This window comes from Entelurus aequoreus, linkage group LG17, assembly GCF_033978785.1.
Source record: "Entelurus aequoreus isolate RoL-2023_Sb linkage group LG17, RoL_Eaeq_v1.1, whole genome shotgun sequence".
NCBI classification, from domain to species: Eukaryota; Metazoa; Chordata; class Actinopteri; order Syngnathiformes; family Syngnathidae; genus Entelurus; species Entelurus aequoreus.
The window spans coordinates 24,556,119-24,580,929 of record NC_084747.1 but is presented as its reverse complement, the minus strand read 5'-3'; the positions used below and the strand labels follow the sequence as shown (position 1 = coordinate 24,580,929).

The following is a 24,811-nucleotide window of genomic DNA, read 5'->3' as shown; positions in this document are numbered from 1 at the left end:
CACCTGCACAGACCTGCACACACCTGCACACTCCTGCACACACCTGCACACACCTGCACACACACCTGCACACACCTGCACACACCTGCACACACCTGCACAGACCTGCACACACCTGCACACTCCTGCACACACCTGCACACACCTGCACACACTTGCACACACCTCCACACACCTGCACACTCCTGCACACACACCTGCACACACCTGCACACACCTTCACACACCTGCACACACCTGCACACACACCTGCACACACCTGCACACACCTGCACACACACCTGCACACACACCTGCACACACCTGCACACACCTGCACACACCTGCACACACACCTGCACACACACCTGCACACACCTGCACACACCTACACACACCTGCACACACACCTGCACACACCTGCACACACACCTGCACACACCTGCACACACACCTGCACACACCTGCACACACACCTACACACACCTGCACACACCTGCACACACCTGCACACACCTGCACACACACCTGCACACACCTGCACACACACCTGCACACACCTGCACACACACCTGCACACACACCTGCACACACCTGCACACACCTGCACACACCTGCACACACACCTGCACACACACCTGCACACACCTGCACACACCTACACACACCTGCACACACCTGCACACACCTGCACACACACCTGCACACACCTGCACACACCTGCACACACCTGCACACTGACACCAAGTCAATGTCAGTGTTGTGACTTGTAGTGTGTAGTCAATGTAGACCACAACACACATTTCAATTCCATTGTCAGTGAGAGTCCTGCCACCTTCAGAAGTTTTGTGATGACTCTGTGATAGTGGGGTGTATTGAGGATGGTGATCATGAGGAGTACAGGGCACTGGTGGAGGACTTTGTCACATGGTGTGGAAAGAACCACTTCCATCTTAATGTGACGAAGACCAAGGAGCTGGTTGTGGACCTGGGAAGGAGGAGGAGTACCTGTTTCCATCAGGGGGGTGGATGTGGACTTGGTTGAGGATTATAAATACCTGGTTGTACACATGGACAACAAGCTGAATGGGTCAAAACACGCTGAGGCAATCTACAAACCCCGTTTCCATATGAGTTGTGAAATGGTGTTAGATGTAAATATAAACAGAATACAATGATTTGCAAATCCTTTTCAAGCCATATTCAGTTGAATATGCTACAAAGACAACATATTTCATGTTCAAACTCATAAACTTTTTTTTTTTGCAAATAATCATTAACTTTTAATTTGATGTCAGCAACACGTGACAAAGAAGTTGGGAAAGGTGGCAATAAATACTGATAAAGTTGAGGAATGCTCATCAAACACTTATTTGGAACATCCCACAGGTGAACAGGCTAATTGGGAACAGGTGGGTGCCATGATTGGGTATAAAAGTAGATTCTATAAAATGCTCAGTCATTCACAAACAAGGATGGGGCGAGGGTCACCACTTTGTCAACAAATGCCTGAGCAAATTGTTGAACAGTTTAAGAACAACCTTTCTCAAGCAGCTATTGCAAGGAATTGAGGGATTTCACCATCTACGCTCCGTAATATCATCAAAGAGAATGTGGAGAAATCACTGCAGGTAAGCAGCTAAGCCCGTGACCTTCCATCCCTCAGGCTGTACTGCATCAACAAGCCACATCAGTGTGTAAAGGATATCACCACATGGGCTCAGGAACACTTCAGAAACCCACTGTCAGTAACTACAGTTGGTCGCTACATCTGTAAGTGCAAGTTAAAACTCTCCTATGCAAGGCGAAAACCGTTTATCAACAACACCCAGAAACGCCGTCGGCTTCGCTGGGCCTGAGCTCATCTAAGATGGACTGATGCAAAGTGGAAAAGTGTTCTGTGGTCTGACGAGTCCACATTTCAAATTGTTTTTGGAAACTGTGGACGTCGTGTCCTCCGGACCAAAGAGGAAAAGAACCATCCGGATTGTTCTAGGGTGAAAGTGTAAAAGGCAGCATGTGTGATGGTATGGGGGTGTATTAGTGGTCAAGACACGTTCTAGGGTGAAAGTGTAGTAGGCAGCATGTGTGATGGTATGGGGGTGTATTAGTGGCCAAGACATGTTCTAGGGTGAAAGTGTAAAAGGCAGCATGTGTGATGGTATGGGGGTGTATTAGTGGTCAAGACATGTTCTAGGGTGAAAGTGTAAAAGGCAGCATGTGTGATGGTATGGGGGTGTATTAGTGGTCAAGACATGTTCTAGGGTGAAAGTGTAAAAGGCAGCATGTGTGATGGTATGGGGGTGTATTAGTGGTCAAGACACGTTCTAGGGTGAAAGTGTAGTAGGCAGCATGTGTGATGGTATGGGGGTGTATTAGTGCCCAAGACATGTTCTAGGGTGAAAGTGTAAGAGGCAGCATGTGTGATGGTATGGGGGTGTATTAGTGGCCAAGACATGTTCTAGGGTGAAAGTGTAGAAGGCAACATGTGTGATGGTATGGGGGTGTATTAGTGGTCAAGACATGTTCTAGGGTGAAAGTGTAGTAGGCAGCATGTGTGATGGTATGGGGGTGTATTAGTGGTCAAGACATGTTCTAGGGTGAAAGTGTAAAAGGCAGCATGTGTGATGGTATGGGGGTGTATTAGTGGCCAAGACATGTTCTAGGGTGAAAGTGTAGTAGGCAGCATGTGTGATGGTATGGGGGTGTATTAGTGGTCAAGACACGTTCTAGGGTGAAAGTGTAGTAGGCAGCATGTGTGATGGTATGGGGGTGTATTAGTGGCCAAGACATGGGTAACTTACACATCTGTGAAGGCACCATTAATGCTGAAAGGTACATACACCTCCCACCCACTACACTCACATGATGGACAACACCTCCCACCCACTACACTCACATGATGGACAACACCTCCCACCCACTACACTCACATGATGGACAACACCTCCCACCCACTACACTCACATGATGGACAACACCTCCCACCCACTACACTCACATTATGGACAACGCCTCCCACCCACTACACTCACATGATGGACAACACCTCCCACCCACTACACTCACATGATGGACAACACCTCCCACCCACTACACTCACATGATGGACAACACCTCCCACCCACTACACTCACATGATGGACAACACCTCCCACCCACTACACTCACATGATGGACAACGCCTCCCACCCACTACACTCACATTATGGACAACGCCTCCCACCCACTACACTCACATGATGGACAACACCTCCCACCCACTACACTCACATGATGGACAACACCTCCCACCCACTACACTCACATGATGGACAACACCTCCCACCCACTACACTCACATTATGGACAACACCTCCCACCCACTACACTCACATTATGGACAACACCTCCCACCCACTACACTCACATGATGGACAACACCTCCCACCCACTACACTCACATGATGGACAACACCTCCCACCCACTACACTCACATGATGGACAACACCTCCCACCCACTACACTCACATGATGGACAACACCTCCCACCCACTACACTCACATTATGGACAACACCTCCCACCCACTACACTCACATGATGGACAACACCTCCCACCCACTACACTCACATGATGGACAACACCTCCCACCCACTACACTCACATGATGGACAACACCTCCCACCCACTACACTCACATGATGGACAACACCTCCCACCCACTACACTCACATGATGGACAACACCTCCCACCCACTACACTCACATGATGGACAACACCTCCCACCCACTACACTCACATGATGGACAACACCTCCCACCCACTACACTCACATGATGGACAACACCTCCCACCCACTACACTCACATGATGGACAACACCTCCCACCCACTACACTCACATGATGGACAACACCTCCCACCCACTACACTCACATGATGGACAACACCTCCCACCCACTACACTCACATGATGGACAACACCTCCCACCCACTACACTCACATGATGGACAACACCTCCCACCCACTACACTCACATGATGGACAACACCGCCCACCCACTACACTCACATGATGGACAACACCTCCCACCCACTACACTCACATGATGGACAACACCTCCCACCCACTACACTCACATTATGGACAACACCTCCCACCCACTACACTCACATGATGGACAACACCTCCCACCCACTACACTCACATGATGGACAACACCTCCCACCCACTACACTCACATGATGGACAACACCTCCCACCCACTACACTCACATGATGGACAACACCTCCCACCCACTACACTCACATGATGGACAACACCTCCCACCCACTACACTCACATGATGGACAACACCTCCCACCCACTACACTCACATGATGGACAACACCTCCCACCCACTACACTCACATGATGGACAACACCTCCCACCCACTACACTCACATGATGGACAACACCTCCCACCCACTACACTCACATGATGGACAACACCTCCCACCCACTACACTCACATGATGGACAACACCTCCCACCCACTACACTCACATGATGGACAACACCTCCCACCCACTACACTCACATGATGGACAACACCTCCCACCCACTACACTCACATGATGGACAACACCTCCCACCCACTACACTCACATGATGGACAACACCTCCCACCCACTACACTCACATGATGGACAACACCTCCCACCCACTACACTCACATGATGGACAACACCTCCCACCCACTACACTCACATGATGGACAACACCTCCCACCCACTACACTCACATGATGGACAACACCTCCCACCCACTACACTCACATGATGGACAACACCTCCCACCCACTACACTGGGACCTTGCAGAGAGAATGAGCACGTTCAGACTCCCAGAATGCAACAGGGAACAACACAGGAGGTCCTTCACACCGACAGCCATCAGACTGTAGAATGCATATGTTCCTTGACTGCACTTCAATGTAGAGTATATGTAGTATATGTAGAATATATTTATATTATTTATATATTATATATGTTATATATATTATATTAATTATTATTCTTGTCTATTGTGAGCAAACTGTGGTGCTGAATATCCCCCAGGGATCAATAAAGTACTTTCTATTCTATTCCAAGTCAATGTCAGTGTTGTGACTTGGAGAAGATACAGTCGGGTGTGTCACGGCCGGGCGCATCTCAGTGCACATTCATCTGTGCGCGCCACTCCGGACGGCAATCAATGTGCAATCATTCACAACTCCACACAGCTGTTGCTGATGAGCGCCCTGGGCTTCTTAAGCCAGAGCAAAGCTGCGTTGTGGGCCAGAACATAGCTACATGTTCTGTACAGTAAGTCTGATTACGTCTCCAGCTTTCTGTGCCTCCTTGCTCTCTGTGTTGTTCCCCTGTCCTGCTCATTGTGTCGTCTTCCTTCCCCATATTCCAGCTGTGTCTCGTCTTCCTTCCCCATATTCCAGCTGTGTGTCTCGTCTTCCTTCCCCATATTCCAGCTGTGTGTCTCGTCTTCCTTCCCCATATTCCAGCTGTGTCTCATCTTCCTTCCCCATATTCCAGCTGTGTGTCTCGTCTTCCTTCCCCATATTCCAGCTGTGTCTCGTCTTCCTTCCCCATATTCCAGCTGTGTGTCTCGTCTTCCTTCCCCATATTCCAGCTGTGTGTCTCGTCTTCCTTCCCCATATTCCAGCTGTGTCTCGTCTTCCTTCCCCATATTCCAGCTGTGTGTCTCGTCTTCCTTCCCCATATTCCAGCTGTGTGTCTCGTCTTCCTTCCCCATATTCCAGCTGTGTGTCTCGTCTTCCTTCCCCATATTCCAGCTGTGTGTCTCGTCTTCCTTCCCCATATTCCAGCTGTGTGTCTCGTCTTCCTTCCCCATATTCCAGCTGTGTGTCTCGTCTTCCTTCCCCATATTCCAGCTGTGTGTCTCGTCTTCCTTCCCCATATTCCAGCTGTGTGTCTCGTCTTCCTTCCCCATATTCCAGCTGTGTCTCGTCTTCCTTCCCCATATTCCAGCTGTGTGTCTCGTCTTCCTTCCCCATATTCCAGCTGTGTGTCTCGTCTTCCTTCCCCATATTCCAGCTGTGTCTCATCTTCCTTCCCCATATTCCAGCTGTGTCTCATCTTCCTTCCCCATATTCCAGCTGTGTGTCTCGTCTTCCTTCCCCATATTCCAGCTGTGTCTCGTCTTCCTTCCCCATATTCCAGCTGTGTGTCTCGTCTTCCTTCCCCATATTCCAGCTGTCTTGTCTTCCTTCCCCATATTCCAGCTGTGTCTCGTCTTCCTTCCCCATATTCCAGCTGTGTGTCTCGTCTTCCTTCCCCATATTCCAGCTGTGTCTCATCTTCCTTCCCCATATTCCAGCTGTGTCTCATCTTCCTTCCCCATATTCCAGCTGTGTGTCTCGTCTTCCTTCCCCATATTCCAGCTGTGTCTCGTCTTCCTTCCCCATATTCCAGCTGTGTGTCTCGTCTTCCTTCCCCATATTCCAGCTGTGTCTCGTCTTCCTTCCCCATATTCCAGCTGTGTGTCTCGTCTTCCTTCCCCATATTCCAGCTGTGTGTCTCGTCTTCCTTCCCCATATTCCAGCTGTGTGTCTCGTCTTCCTTCCCCATATTCCAGCTGTGTGTCTCGTCTTCCTTCCCCATATTCCAGCTGTGTGTCTCGTCTTCCTTCCCCATATTCCAGCTGTGTCTCGTCTTCCTTCCCCATATTCCAGCTGTGTCTCGTCTTCCTTCCCCATATTCCAGCTGTGTGTCTCGTCTTCCTTCCCCATATTCCAGCTGTGTGTCTCGTCTTCCTTCCCCATATTCCAGCTGTGTGTCTCGTCTTCCTTCCCCATATTCCAGCTGTGTGTCTCGTCTTCCTTCCCCATATTCCAGCTGTCTCGTCTTCCTTCCCCATATTCCAGCTGTGTGTCTCGTCTTCCTTCCCCATATTCCAGCTGTGTGTCTCGTCTTCCTTCCCCATATTCCAGCTGTGTGTCTCGTCTTCCTTCCCCATATTCCAGCTGTGTGTCTCGTCTTCCTTCCCCATATTCCAGCTGTCTCGTCTTCCTTCCCCATTGTCCAGCTGTGTCTCGTCTTCCTTCCCCATTGTCCAGCTGTGTCTCGTCTTCCTTCCCCATTGTCCAGCTGTGTGTCTCGTCTTCCTGGATCCCCTCTGGACTCTCTGCTGCCTCTCTGGATCTCCACCTCCCGCCTGCCCTCTGACCACGACGCCTCGTTCCAGCCCTTGACCTTCCGTCTGTCTCTGGACTTCCAAGCCTGTCTTGCCCTCCATGGACTTCCGCCTCTCACTCAACACGCACCTTCAACAACACACGGTAATACTTAGACCCTACACATAGTCGCACACCATATGTTGGGATTAATTACACACTTCAATCAATCAATGTTTATTTATATAGCCCTAAATCACAAGTGTCTCAAAGGGCTGCACAAGCCACAACGACATCCTCGGTTCAGATCCCACATCACTTCATCTGTTGCCCTGAACGATATGTCAAGAGTGTGGTGCTCGATTCTCCCCCGACACATAAAGCTGAGTCTATTCCACGCCACTGTGGAGTCTGACCTCCTGTATGGCTGCGAAAGCTGGACCCTGACACCCACCCTGCAGAAGTCCCTCGATGGGTGCTACACCAGAATGATACCAGCTGTTCTGAATGTGGACCAGAACATCCACATCACCAACAAGGACCTGTACGGGCAACTGCCGAGACTCAGCAAGAAGGTAACAGCTAGGAGGATGAGGCTGGCCGGCCACTGCCTCAGACATGGAGAGCTCCCGGCCAGCAGGCTGGTCCTATGGGAACCAACGCACGAGCATCGATCACGAGGACGTCCCGCGCTAACGTACGTGGACATCCTGAAGAAAAATGTGGGAGCTGAAAGCTCTACAGAGCTGGCCGGGTGTATGCAGAACCGGAATGATTGGAGACTCCAATCGAAGCTCGTCTGAGGACGACTGAGAGAGACCACACACCAGAGGGCACCACATGAGACTGCACCACATGAGAAGGCACCACAAGAGAGTGCACCACATGAGAAGGCACCACAAGAGAAGGCACCACATGAGAGGGAACCACATGAGAGTGCACGAGAATGCGCCACATGAGAGGACACCGCATGAGATGGCATCACATGAGACTGCGCCACATGAGAGGACACCACATGAGAGGGCACCACATGAGAGGGCACCACATGAGAGGACACCACATGAGAGGACACCACATGAGACTGCACTACATGAGAGGACACCACATGAGAGGACACCACATGAGACTGCACTACATGAGAGGACACCACATGAGATGGCATCACATGAGACTGCACTACATGAGAGGGCACCACATGAGACTGCACTACATGAGAGGACACCACATGAGATGGCATCACATGAGACTGCACCACATGAGAGGACCCCACATGAGATGGCACCACATGAGACTGCACGAGAATGCGCCACATGAGAGGGCACCACATGAAAGGGCACCACATGAGAGGACACCACATGAGAGGGCACCACATGAAAGGGCACCACATGAGAGGGCACCACATGAGAGGGCACCACAGAGTGCACGAGAATGCGCCACATGAGAGGGCACGAGAATGTGCCACATGAGAGGACACCACATGAGAGTGCGGTGGTCCCGTCACCCAGTAAGGTGGTCCCATCACCCAGGTCTCCGTCCATCATGTCGTCATCCAGGCTGACCGCCTCATGGACCTCTTGCATCATCAGGACATGAGAGACACCACACGAGAGGGCACCGCATGAGAGGGCAGCACATGAGAGTGCACCACAGAGTGCACGAGAATGCGCCACATGAGAGGGCAGCACATGAGAGACACCACACGAGAGGGCACCACATGAGAGACACCACACGAGAGGGCACCACATGAGAGACACCACACGAGAGGGCAGCACATGAGAGACACCACACGAGAGGGCAGCACATGAGAGACACCACACGAGAGGGCAGCACATGAGAGACACCACACGAGAGGGCAGCACATGAGAGACACCACACGAGAGGGCAGCACATGAGAGACACCACACGAGAGGGCAGCACATGAGAGACACCACACGAGAGGGCAGCACATGAGAGACACCACACGAGAGGGCAGCACATGAGAGACACCACACGAGAGGGCAGCACATGAGAGACACCACACGAGAGGGCAGCACATGAGAGGCACCACACGAGAGGGCAGCACATGAGAGGCACCACACGAGAGGGCAGCACATGAGAGGGCAGCACATGAGAGGCACCACACGAGAGGGCAGCACATGAGAGGCACCACATGAGAGGGCAGCACATGAGAGACACCACACGAGAGGGCAGCACATGAGAGACACCACACGAGAGGGCAGCACATGAGAGACACCACACGAGAGGGCAGCACATGAGAGACACCACACGAGAGGGCAGCACATGAGAGACACCACACGAGAGGGCAGCACATGAGAGGCACCACACGAGAGGGCAGCACATGAGAGGCACCACACGAGAGGGCAGCACATGAGAGACACCACACGAGAGGGCAGCACATGAGAGACACCACACGAGAGGGCAGCACATGAGAGACACCACACGAGAGGGCAGCACATGAGAGACACCACACGAGAGGGCAGCACATGAGAGACACCACACGAGAGGGCAGCACATGAGAGACACCACACGAGAGGGCAGCACATGAGAGGGCACCACATGAGAGGGCAGCACATGAGAGACACCACACGAGAGGGCAGCACATGAGAGACACCACACGAGAGGGCAGCACATGAGAGACACCACACGAGAGGGCAGCACATGAGAGACACCACACGAGAGGGCAGCACATGAGAGACACCACACGAGAGGGCAGCACATGAGAGACACCACACGAGAGGGCACCACTGCAGCACCTGAGGTCCACTCGAGCCCAAGGAGTCAAACAAGAGAATCATGTAAATACCAAATGACTACTGGGATTTAACGAGGAGTTACGTCTCTGTTTCCAACTTGAATCTCGCATGTTTAAAAAAGATGAACAAGGTGTTGGTGTCGGAGAAAGGCAAACTACACTCAGAAAACTCTTATTTTGCTCACTTCCTGTTTTGCGTCAGGCATTTCCTGCTCTCTATGGTGATCATCGCAATACACAACAGGAATGGATTCCACTCGGAGTCTTGGAGATGCTTTCTGGCCTCAGACTACTGATGAGGATGATTAGATTATATTTGATGTCATCTGAAAGAAAGAAGCACTTCCTCTGCTAGCCTGCTAAAGAATATTAGGAACAAGTTAAATGGAGACTTGAGAGCTGAAGTCAAAACCAAGTGAAGGTCATCACCTGGAACTTTCTTCTCCCAGCCTGCAGGTAACATGACTTTGGGAAGACAAGATGTTTCTCCTGCTGGCTGCTTCTTCCTTCTGCTGGACAGGAAGGTGGTCCTGTCACCCAAGAAGGTGGTCCTGTCACCCAAGAAGGTGGTCCTGTCACCCAAGAAGGTGGTCCTGTCACCCAAGAAGGTGGTCCCGTCACCCAGTAAGGTGGTCCTGTCACCCAAGAAGGTGGTCCCGTCACCCAGTAAGGTGGTCCCGTCACCCAGGTCTCCGTCCATCATGTCGTCGTCCAGGCTGACCGCCTCATGGACCTCTTGCATCATCAGGACCAGGTCTGCATGACATTCACAGGCTGCTTAGAAACATCACGTGATCACTAGGGATGATACTCGAAACCGGTTTTCCCGGTTGTTCGATAAGAAAAGAACCGAGTCCTCGGACTCGAATCCCTTTTTGAGAACCGGTACCCGTTATCGAGACCACTATAGTAAAGAAAAAGAGTTGGTTCTTTATTCGAATCCCTGAGAAAGAATCCCTTCTTACAGGAAATGCCCTGTGAGACGCAATGTTATGCCCATTTGATTGTAGACTCTTACTGACACCTTGTGGCGATATGAAAATACTACGCGTCATTAGTTTGGGCACTTCCGGGTTGGCGAGTCAGTTCAGTTCATGAGACAATTGAAAAGTAGACAAGTTGTGTTAGCTCCTACAAGCCTTGGAAAAGATAAGTGTGTAAGTAAACTGTTTAACTTGTTTATATAACTCAATATTAAGGTGGAAAGTGTTTCAATTTGGTACTAAGATGTTTATTGAAAAACGATTTTTGTGGACTGTTTCAATGGATGTTTTGAGGACTTAAAATGGCTGCCAGTCGTGTATTTCCACCATCGAAATAGTTTCAACACTCAGAAGTATTTGTTTGATGATAGTACTGTATATTTGTGTGAAGCTAATATTTACATATTGTGTATTACATTTCAGTATGTTAGCTTATACATTTGTCATTGTGAGTATTTTAGTTTAAAAAAAATAAAATAACAGTCCAGTGCAAGACAAAAGTAAAGATAGGAAAAGACAAAGCAAGATCAACAACAATAAAGAGCCTAAATGGATGAATCTGCGTGGGAACTTTATTAGACGTCTTGGGTTGTTTGTTAGCTGTCTGCTTGGCTGTATAAGCTCAACACGTATAGTGAGGGCAGGACAGGCAATATGCAATTATTGCCAGGCTTAGCTCTCATGTAAGGGAAGAAGAATTGTTGATTGATGACTGTGGTGTTCTTAGTGTCATAGTGTGTGTAGTTAATATGTTCCAATAGCAGCAGAAGTGCACTTTTTGGAGAGCTGTATTATTTTCAGTTTTGTGCCCAAGAGACTGATTTTATTTAACACTATATTATTATTTATACACCTATAGTGATCACAGAGACAGCTTGTTTTTGTGTTACTGTATATATTTGTTTCTCTGAAAAATCCCACTTAATAAACTTTGGGTAACAGTCAATATGTTTTTTTTTTTTTTTTTTTTTTTTTTTAGTGGGGTAACAGTCAATATTTATTTATTTATTTTATTTTATTTTTTCTTATAAAATAAAAGTGAGCTTTTGTTAAACCAAATATTGTGTTTTTTTCCATATACAACAACCTATCTGGACTCCATAAGAGAATCGATAAGGAATCGGTTCGATAAGAGGATTCGATAATGGGCTCAAACTCGATAATTTCTTATCAAACATCATCCCTAGTGATCACTCAGCAAAATCTGACATTCATTGAACATACGCACACCTTCTGAAACATACGGACACCTTCTGAAACATACGCACACCTTCTGAAACATACGGACACCTTCTGAAACATACGGACACCTTCTGAAACATACGCACACCTTCTGAAACATACGGACACCTTCTGAAACATACGGACACCTTCTGAAACATACGCACACCTTCTGAAACATACGGACACCTTCTGAAACATACGGACACCTTCTGAAACATACGGACACCTTCTGAAACATACGCACACCTTCTGAAACATACGGACACCTTCTGAAACATACGGACACCTTCTGAAACATACGGACACCTTCTGAAACATACGGACACCTTCTGAAACATACGCACACCTTCTGAAACATACGGACACCTTCTGAAACATACGCACACCTTCTGAAACATACGGACACCTTCTGAAACATACGGACACCTTCTGAAACATACGGACACCTTCTGAAACGTACTGACACCTTCTGAAACATACGGACACCTTCTGAAACGTACTGACACCTTCTGAAACGTACTGACACCTTCTGAAACATACGGACACCTTCTGAAACGTACGGACACCTTCTGAAACATACGGACACCTTCTGAAACATACGGACACCTTCTGAAACATACGGACACCTTCTGAAACATACGGACACCTTCTGAAACATACGCACACCTTCTGAAACATACGGACACCTTCTGAAACATACGGACACCTTCTGAAACATACGGACACCTTCTGAAACATACGGACACCTTCTGAAACATACGGACACCTTCTGAAACATACGGACACCTTCTGAAACGTACGGACACCTTCTGAAACATACGGACACCTTCTGAAACGTACGGACACCTTCTGAAACATACGGACACCTTCTGAAACATACGGACACCTTCTGAAACGTACGGACACCTTCTGAAACATACGCACACCTTCTGAAACATACGGACACCTTCTGAAACGTACGGACACCTTCTGAAACATACGCACACCTTCTGAAACATACGGACACCTTCTGAAACATACGGACACCTTCTGAAACATACGGACACCTTCTGAAACGTACGGACACCTTCTGAAACATACGCACACCTTCTGAAACATACGGACACCTTCTGAAACATACGGACACCTTCTGAAACATACGGACACCTTCTGAAACATACGGACACCTTCTGAAACATACGGACACCTTCTGAAACATACGGACACCTTCTGAAACATACGGACACCTTCTGAAACGTACGGACACCTTCTGAAACATACGGACACCTTCTGAAACGTACGGACACCTTCTGAAACATACGGACACCTTCTGAAACGTACGGACACCTTCTGAAACATACGCACACCTTCTGAAACATACGGACACCTTCTGAAACATACGGACACCTTCTGAAACATACGGACACCTTCTGAAACATACGGACACCTTCTGAAACATACGGACACCTTCTGAAACGTACGGACACCTTCTGAAACATACGGACACCTTCTGAAACGTACGGACACCTTCTGAAACATACGGACACCTTCTGAAACGTACGGACACCTTCTGAAACATACGCACACCTTCTGAAACATACGGACACCTTCTGAAACGTACGGACACCTTCTGAAACATACGCACACCTTCTGAAACATACGGACACCTTCTGAAACATACGGACACCTTCTGAAACATACGGACACCTTCTGAAACATACGGACACCTTCTGAAACATACGGACACCTTCTGAAACGTACTGACACCTTCTGAAACATACGGACACCTTCTGAAACGTACGGACACCTTCTGAAACATACGGACACCTTCTGAAACGTACTGACACCTTCTGAAACATACGGACACCTTCTGAAACGTACGGACACCTTCTGAAACATACGCACACCTTCTGAAACGTACGGACACTTTGTTTTGTCCTGTCCAGCTTCTCAGGCAAATCATATAGTAGATGTAGATGATCATATAGTTGATGTAGATGATCATATAGTAGATGTAGATGATCATATAGCAGATGTAGATGATCATATAGTAGATGTAGATGATCATATAGTAGATGTAGATGATCATATAGTAGATGTAGATGATCATATAGTAGATGTAGATGATCATATAGTAGATGTAGATGATCATATAGCAGATGTAGATGATCATATAGTAGATGTAGATGATCATATAGTAGATGTAGATGATCATATAGTAGATGTAGATGATCATATAGTAGATGTAGATGATCATATAGTTGATGTAGATGATCATATAGTAGATGTAGATGATCATATAGCAGATGTAGATGATCATATAGTAGATGTAGATGATCATATAGTAGATGTAGATGATCATATAGTAGATGTAGATGATCATATAGTAGATGTAGATGATCATATAGTAGATGTAGATGATCATATAGCAGATGTAGATGATCATATAGTAGATGTAGATGATCATATAGTAGATGTAGATGATCATATAGTAGATGTAGATGATCATATAGTAGATGTAGATGATCATATAGTTGATGTAGATGATCATATAGTAGATGTAGATGATCATATAGCAGATGTAGATGATCATATAGTTGATGTAGATGATCATATAGTTGATGTAGATGATCATATAGTAGATGTAGATGATCATATAGCAGATGTAGATGATCATATAGTAGATGTAGATGATCATATAGTAGATGTAGATGATCATATAGTAGATGTAGATGATCATATAGTAGATGTAGATGATCATATAGTAGATGTAGATGATCATATAGCAGATGTAGATGATCATATAGTAGATGTAGATGATCATATAGTAGATGTAGATGATCATATAGTAGATGTAGATGATCATATAGTTGATGTAGATGATCATATAGTAGATGTAGATGATCATATAGTAGATGTAGATGATCATATAGTTGATGTAGATGATCATATAGTTGATGTAGATGATCATATAGTAGATGTAGATGATCATATAGCAGATGTAGATGATCATATAGTAGATGTAGATGATCATATAGTAGATGTAGATGATCATATAGTAGATGTAGATGATCATATAGTAGATGTAGATGATCATATAGTAGATGTAGATGATCATATAGCAGATGTAGATGATCATATAGTAGATGTAGATGATCATATAGTAGATGTAGATGATCATATAGTAGATGTAGATGATCATATAGTAGATGTAGATGATCATATAGTAGATGTAGATGATCATATAGTTGATGTAGATGATCATATAGTTGATGTAGATGATCATATAGTAGATGTAGATGATCATATAGTAGATGTAGATGATCATATAGTAGATGTAGATGATCATATAGTAGATGTAGATGATCATATAGTAGATGTAGATGATCATATAGTAGATGTAGATGATCATATAGTAGATGTAGATGATCATATAGTAGATGTAGATGATCATATAGTAGATGTAGATGATCATATAGTTGATGTAGATGATCATATAGTTGATGTAGATGATCATATAGTAGATGTAGATGATCATATAGTAGATGTAGATGATCATATAGTAGATGTAGATGATCATATAGTTGATGTAGATGATCATATAGTAGATGTAGATGATCATATAGTAGATGTAGATGATCATATAGTAGATGTAGATGATCATATAGTAGATGTAGATGATCATATAGTTGATGTAGATGATCATATAGTGGATGTAGATGATCATATAGCAGATGTAGATGATCATATAGTAGATGTAGATGATCATATAGTAGATGTAGATGATCATATAGTAGATGTAGATGATTATATAGTAGATGTAGATGATCATATAGTTGATGTAGATGATCATATAGTAGATGTAGATGATCATATAGTAGATGTAGATGATCATATAGTAGATGTAGATGATCATATAGTAGATGTAGATGATCATATAGTAGATGTAGATGATCATATAGTAGATGTAGATGATCATATAGTAGATGTAGATGATTATATAGTAGATGTAGATGATCATATAGTTGATGTAGATGATCATATAGTTGATGTAGATGATCATATAGTAGATGTAGATGATCATATAGTAGATGTAGATGATCATATAGCAGATGTAGATGATCATATAGTAGATGTAGATGATCATATAGTAGATGTAGATGATCATATAGTTGATGTAGATGATCATATAGTGGATGTAGATGATCATATAGCAGATGTAGATGATCATATAGTAGATGTAGATGATCATATAGTAGATGTAGATGATCATATAGTAGATGTAGATGATTATATAGTAGATGTAGATGATCATATAGTTGATGTAGATGATCATATAGTAGATGTAGATGATCATATAGTAGATGTAGATGATCATATAGTAGATGTAGATGATCATATAGTAGATGTAGATGATCATATAGTAGATGTAGATGATCATATAGTAGATGTAGATGATCATATAGTAGATGTAGATGATTATATAGTAGATGTAGATGATCATATAGTTGATGTAGATGATCATATAGTTGATGTAGATGATCATATAGTAGATGTAGATGATCATATAGTAGATGTAGATGATCATATAGCAGATGTAGATGATCATATAGTAGATGTAGATGATCATATAGTAGATGTAGATGATCATATAGTAGATGTAGATGATCATATAGTAGATGTAGATGATCATATAGCAGATGTAGATGATCATATAGTAGATGTAGATGATCATATAGTAGATGTAGATGATCATATAGTAGATGTAGATGATCATATAGTTGATGTAGATGATCATATAGTAGATGTAGATGATCATATAGTAGATGTAGATGATCATATAGTTGATGTAGATGATCATATAGTTGATGTAGATGATCATATAGTAGATGTAGATGATCATATAGCAGATGTAGATGATCATATAGTAGATGTAGATGATCATATAGTAGATGTAGATGATCATATAGTAGATGTAGATGATCATATAGTAGATGTAGATGATCATATAGTAGATGTAGATGATCATATAGCAGATGTAGATGATCATATAGTAGATGTAGATGATCATATAGTAGATGTAGATGATCATATAGTAGATGTAGATGATCATATAGTAGATGTAGATGATCATATAGTAGATGTAGATGATCATATAGTTGATGTAGATGATCATATAGTTGATGTAGATGATCATATAGTAGATGTAGATGATCATATAGTAGATGTAGATGATCATATAGTAGATGTAGATGATCATATAGTAGATGTAGATGATCATATAGTAGATGTAGATGATCATATAGTAGATGTAGATGATCATATAGTAGATGTAGATGATCATATAGTAGATGTAGATGATCATATAGTTGATGTAGATGATCATATAGTTGATGTAGATGATCATATAGTAGATGTAGATGATCATATAGTAGATGTAGATGATCATATAGTAGATGTAGATGATCATATAGTTGATGTAGATGATCATATAGTAGATGTAGATGATCATATAGTAGATGTAGATGATCATATAGTAGATGTAGATGATCATATAGTAGATGTAGATGATCATATAGTTGATGTAGATGATCATATAGTGGATGTAGATGATCATATAGCAGATGTAGATGATCATATAGTAGATGTAGATGATCATATAGTAGATGTAGATGATCATATAGTAGATGTAGATGATTATATAGTAGATGTAGATGATCATATAGTTGATGTAGATGATCATATAGTAGATGTAGATGATCATATAGTAGATGTAGATGATCATATAGTAGATGTAGATGATCATATAGTAGATGTAGATGATCATATAGTAGATGTAGATGATCATATAGTAGATGTAGATGATCATATAGTAGATGTAGATGATTATATAGTAGATGTAGATGATCATATAGTTGATGTAGATGATCATATAGTTGATGTAGATGATCATATAGTAGATGTAGATGATCATATAGTAGATGTAGATGATCATATAGCAGATGTAGATGATCATATAGTAGATGTAGATGATCATATAGTAGATGTAGATGATCATATAGTTGATGTAGATGATCATATAGTGGATGTAGATGATCATATAGCAGATGTAGATGATCATATAGTAGATGTAGATGATCATATAGTAGATGTAGATGATCATATAGTAGATGTAGATGATTATATAGTAGATGTAGATGATCATATAGTAGATGTAGATGATCATATAGTAGATGTAGATGATCATATAGTAGATGTAGATGATCATATAGTAGATGTAGATGATCATATAGTAGATGTAGATGATTATATAGTAGATGTAGATGATCATATAGTTGATGTAGATGATCATATAGTTGATGTAGATGATCATATAGTAGATGTAGATGATCATATAGTAGATGTAGATGATCATATAGCAGATGTAGATGATCATATAGTAGATGTAGATGATCATATAGTAGATGTAGATGATCATATAGTAGATGTAGATGATCATATAGTAGATGTAGATGATCATATAGTAGATGTAGATGATCATATAGTAGATGTAGATGATCATATAGTAGATGTAGATGATCATATAGTAGATGTAGATGATCATATAGTAGATGTAGATGATCATATAGTAGATGTAGATGATCATATAGTAGATGTAGATGATCATATAGTAGATGTAGATGATCATATAGTAGATGTAGATGATCATATAGTAGTGGGCACCCTCCTTCATTGGTGTTTCGTTGATAGGCCCACGACACCTTCGGAGGGCTCAACGGCGACATCTGGCGTCCCAGGTGTTCCCCCATCTGCTTTTACCCCTAAATGTCATTTAGCAGCCCAGTTTGGGTCCTTTCTCTTGAACCAAATCCATCTGCTACTTCGTTCAGCAGCATCCGACAGCGATTTGACAGGAAGGCCTGACCTCTCAATACCATTCCTTTGAGGAGCTTGGTTGTGGACGTAGCAACGAAGCCTCTGCACCCGACTTCAACTGGAAGCACTCGGGCACGCCAGCCGCGCTGCTCTGCCTTGGCTGCTATGTCCGCATACCTCAGTTGTTTGCGCTCATATGCTTCACCAACTGCTGCTTCCCATGGTGCAGTTAGTTCAACAATGAACACAGTCTTCTGGGAGGTTGACCACAAGACCAGGTCCGGCCTGAAGCTGGTTGTAATGATTTCAGGCGGGAAGATGAGTTTGTGGTCCAAGTCAACCTGCATTTTCCAGTCCCGGGCAGAGTCCAGAAGGGTTGCCTCCACTCTTGCAGATGGTTTTAGTGGGAGTTGTCCTGCTCTTACAAACTGAGTGGTGATTGAGTGACTAGGGATTGGGGGAGGGAGGGCCTTGTTGTTATTTCTCCTTTCCTCCAGGGTGAACGCCAGTTGTCTTAAGACCTGATTGTGCCTCCAGGTGTAGCGGCCTTGAGACAAACTGATTTTGCAGCCGGTGAGGATGTGCCTGAGTGTTGCAGGGGTTTGACAGAGTGCACAAGAAGGATCTTCTCCAAACCATTGGTTTAAGTTCTTGGGTGTGGGAAGAACATCGTAGGTGGCTCTGATGATGAAGCTGATTTGGCTCCCTTTCATTTCCCAAAGATCCTTCCATGTGAGCTTACGATGCTCCAGGTTTTCCCAGCTAGTCCACTGTCCCTGTTTGGACTGTGCCACTGCTGTTGCACATCTGTCTGCCTCCTCTTGTTGTCGAACCTGATCAACCACCAGCTTTCTCCTCTGGGCTGATGTTGCCTTGTGCCATGTGGGTCGACTAGCCCCAAGTCCAAACCCACCTCTTCCGTGCTGCACTTGTCCCACTATGTCTCCATGCCTGAGAGCAGATTTGGCTTGTTGCACGGCCTCAGATGGGATCCATTTTCTCCCGGTTGCCAGTCTGGGAGCAACCGCTCGGATCACCTCATCTTGAGACTCAGTCAGTGTCATGCTCAGCCTCACCTTGGTGCATTTAAACTCCTCCGTGAGGCTAGAGATGGGCAGTTCCAGGGCACCATGACCATATAGGCTGATTTTACTGAGGCACCGTGGAAGGCCAAGCCACTTCTTGATGTGTGCACTGACTGTTCTCTCCAGCTTCTCGACTTTGGACATGGGGATTCCGTATACTGTTAGTGGCCACATCAAACGGGGGAGCAATCCAAAATGTAGGCATCACAGTTTCAACTTGCCAGGGAGTAAGGTCTTGTCAATGCGGACAAGGCCTTTGATGGTTTCTTCCCTCAGCTGATTGCTCTGGTCCGAGTCTTTGAGACTTGCGTTGTACAATCGCCCTAGACTCTTGACTGGCAGCTCTGATACCAACGGAATGGGAGTATCCTCGATGTAGAACCTCTGGTCCGTGAGTTTCCCCTTGACGATAGATATGCTCCTGGACTTGCTGGGTTTAAACTTCATCCGTGCCCATGAAATGTTGGCATGAAGCTTTCCCAGCAGATGTTTAGTGCATGCAACGGTTGAGGTCAAGGTGGTCATGTCTTCCATGTAGGCACGGATGGGAGGTAGACGTTGTCCCCCTCTCAGACGTTCTCCACCCACAACCCATTTGGAAGCTCAAATGATCACTTCCATTGCCATGGTGAAGGCTAGAGGGGAGATGGTACATCCAGCCATTATTCCCACTTCCAGAGATTGCCATGATGTTGTGTATTCTGTTGTTTTGACACAAAATTGCAGATCACGGAAGTAGTTTTTCACCAGGTTTGTGATGGTATTTGGGATGTGGAAGAAGTTGAAGGCTGTCCAGATGAGAGAATGAGGGACGGATCCAAAAGCATTGGCTAGGTCTGGCAGATTGGATTTGGTGCCATATCATGCTGGTATGCTCCAAGCAGCCTGAGAAACCAGGTATTCCAGCTTTCTGCACGGATGTATCAATCAAGCTGTTTTGCTTCAGGTACATTGTCATCCCTTTAGCAACGATGCTAAAGAAGACCTTCCCTTCAACGTTTATCAGGTTGATCTGCCGGAATTGATCAATGTTTGAGGCATCTTTTTCTTTTGGGATTAACACTCCCCCAGCTCTGCGCCACACTTTTGGGATGGTTTGTTTCGTCCACATCACCTTCATCTGCCTCCACAGAAAGCGTAAGACATCTGGGGAATTTTTGTATAGCTGATATGGAACTCCATTTGGTCCTGGAGCTGAAGCTGCCCTTGATTTCCTCACTGCTTCCTCAACCTCACTCCACCTTAGGGGACTGTCGTCCAGCTGGTGTTCTGGTTGAGGTATTGGTGGCATGTCTGATGGTATCTCTCTCTGTGCGAATCTTTGACTGTCTGTGTGAGTGGTTTTCAGGTGGTCTTCCAGTTCCCTCTTTGGCACCTTAAGTGACCCACTCTTTTCCTTTGTGAAGAGGCCTTTCACAAATCTGAAAGGGTCCTTGTTGAAGGATGTTCTCGCCCTTTCCTTCCTCTTGCGCCGAGTCCTGAGGTTTTCAGCTCTCCGCAATCTTCCCAGGTGTCCCTTCAGGTCTGTTTGCAGGAGTTCAATGCCCGCTCTTTCCTCCAGTGAGGCTCTCTTCCATTCCTTCCTCAAAACCCTTCTCTCTTTGACCAGTTGCTCGATTTCCAAGCTGTCTCAAGGTCTTTCCCTAGTTGTCAGCTGCCCTTTCACAGCAGTCACTGGATTTCTCCAGTTTATCATTTGAGCTCATAGGACTAGATCAGACCTGGGCATTCTGCGGCCCGCGGGCCACATCCGGCACTTTGTGCGTCCCTGTCTGGCCCGCATGAGGCCAATCATAAATTACAAAATAAATTTTAAAAAGTATCTATGTCGAGTGTGCAATACAACGGTGCTGCTTTTGTTTTGAAAAGCGTTATGTGTATTACTTCCGTGTGGACGTATGCGTGTGCGTGATTGTGAGTGAATGTGAACAGCTGCAATCACAAATTACAAAATAAAGTTGAAAAAACATCTATGTCGTGCGCGCAATACAACTGTACTGCTTTTATTTTGAAAAGTGTTATTTATGTGCGTATGTCCGTGTGTAACCTGTGAGTGAAGGTGCACATGCAGCGACAAGTGATGCACGGTTTACACCCGAGACGCTAAAAAGAGAAAAGTTGATGAGGAATGGCGTGTTTTCAACAAGACATGGACTGCCAAGCAACGTTCCCTCTAAGGTGCGCGCCTGCGCAATTGCGCACTGCTCAAGCGTCCGCTGCGCACAGCAAATATATGCCGCGCACCAAATCAAATCCCATCTGAATTCTAAACAAAATAAACACATTTATTGTGTGTAATTTTGCAATGCAACTCTGAGTGACAGTGACAACAAGCGGCCCTAACGGTGTTCGTCAACACCGTTCAATTGAACACCGTTCATGTAACGTCTATGGAGATGCTTCGAGGACAGGAATTATATCCATCACTTTATTGAGCAAAACTGTTTATATTCGGCCATAACCACAGCAAAAACATGAGTAAAACACTTCTATCTGGAAAAACTAGTCATTTTCTGCCGTACAAACCAGACCAAAAGCAACTTGTCATCTGTCACCAACACGCATACCACTAAACCACTGGTGCGTTTATGGCCACACAAAAAGTCGGACAACTCAAACACCACACAAAGTTACACTATGACTCCTCAGTCATACGTGTGCTTATTTTACTGTCATTTATTATTAATGTTAAATTATTGATATTAATCATGGAATGCTGTTACTAGAGAAAGTTCCAGGAATGCACACTTCATCCTATGCTTACATTTCATTGTGCAACAGGAGGATGTTTAAGGGCAACTAAATGTGATCTCTGAAAGGGGTACACATGATTTCCAAAGCAGTGCTTTTGGTATAAAGTTAAGTTAGGTTAAATGAAAATATTAATTATTATTATTATTATTTATCTTACGGTATACATCAAAAATAATATTGAGCAAAATTTAATTGAAATATTGTTGATGTGGCCCTCCAGCAGTGCTCGGGTGGCTCATGCGGCCCCCGGTACAAATTAATTGCCCACCCCTGGACTAGATAGTACAATCCCTCAGATTAATCAGTATACAAAGTAAAAGTGAACAAAGTACATGTATACAAATTAGAAGTATACAATGTACAAATACATAAGAGTACAAGAGTACAAATATATAAAAGTACAAGTATACACAAGTAGAAATATACAAAGTAGAAGTATACAAGAGTAGAAGTATACAAAGTACAAGTATACAAAGAACAAGTATACAAAAGTACAAGAATACAAAGTACAAGTATACAAGAGTACAATAATACAAAGTACAAGTATACAAAGTACAAGTATAACAATATGAAGTTTACAAAGTACAAGTATAACAATATGAAGTTTACAAAGTACAAGTATATAAAAGTACAAGTATACAAAATAAAAGTATACAAATTAGAAGTATACAAAATACAAGTATAAACGAGTACAAGTATACAAAGTACAAGTATACAAGAGTGGAAGAATACAAAGTACAAGTATATAAAAGTTCAAGTATAGAAGAGTAGAAGTATACAAAGTACAAGCATACAAAGTACAAGCATACAAAGTACAAGTATACAAGAGTACAAGTATACAAAGTACAAGTATATAAAAGTAGAAGTATACAAGAGTAGAAGTATACAAGAGTAGAAGTATACAAAGTACAAGTATACAAAGTACAAGTATACAAGAGTAGAAGTATACAAAGTACAAGAATGCAAAGTACAAGTATACAAAGTACAAGAATACAAAGTAGAAGTGTACAAAGTACAAGAATACAAAGTAGAAGTATACAAAGTACAAGAATAAAAAGTAAAAGTATACAAAGTACAAGAATACAAAGTAGAAGTATATAAGAGTAGAATTATACAATATACAAGAATACAAAGTACAAGTATACAAAGTACAAGAATACAAAGTAGAAGTATACAAGAGTAGAAGTATACAAAGTAGAAGTATACAAAGTAGAAGTAAACAAAGTACAACAATACAAAGTAGAAGTATACAACATACAAGAATACAAAGTAAAAGAATACAAAGTAGAAGTAAACAAAGTAGAAGTACACAAAGTACAAGAATATAAAGTAGAAGTATACATAGTACAAGAATACAAAGTAGAAGTATACAAAGTACAAGAATACAAAGTACAAGAATACAAAGTAGAAGTATACAAAGTACAAGAATACAAAGTAGAAGTATACAAGAGTAGAAGTATACAAAGTAGTAGTATACAAAGTAGAAGTATACAAAGTAGAAGTAAACAAAGTACAACAATACAAAGTAGAAGTATACAACATACAAGAATACAAAGTAAAAGAATACAAAGTAGAAGTATACAAAGTACAAGAACACAAAGTACAAGGAAATAAAGTACAAGAATACAAAGTAGAAGTATACAAAGTACAAGAATACAAAGTAGAAGTATACAAAGTACAAGTATAGAAAGTACAAGAATACAAAGTAGAAGTATACAAAGTACAAGAATACAAAGTAGAAGTATACAAAGTAGAAGTATACAAAGTACAAGAATACAAAGTAGAAGAATATAAAGTAGAAGAATACAAAGTAAAAGTATAGAAAGTACAAGAATACAAAGTAGAAGTATACAAAGTACAAGAATACAAAGTAGAAGTATACAAGAGTAGAAGAATACAAAGTAGAAGTATACAAGAGTACCTGTTAGATGTTTCCTGAGTTGAAGTAGAAGGTTTAGAGGAACTTTAGAAGTCTGATGAGTCAATATTGAAATAAAGGGTGTGTGTGTGTGTGTGTGTGTGTG

General features: G+C 43.3%; 1 protein-coding gene across 1 annotated transcript in view; it reads right to left on the bottom strand.

Moving 5' to 3' along the window:
- Nucleotides 1-24,811, bottom strand: part of LOC133631791 (cell cycle checkpoint protein RAD17-like) — a 111,726-nt gene that overhangs the window by 16,527 nt on the left and 70,388 nt on the right. Inside the window, exon 16 of the mRNA XM_062023952.1 lies at nt 10,316-10,642. Within this exon, the coding sequence (XP_061879936.1) occupies nt 10,316-10,642 (327 nt within the window). The remainder of the gene's footprint in view (nt 1-10,315; nt 10,643-24,811) is intronic.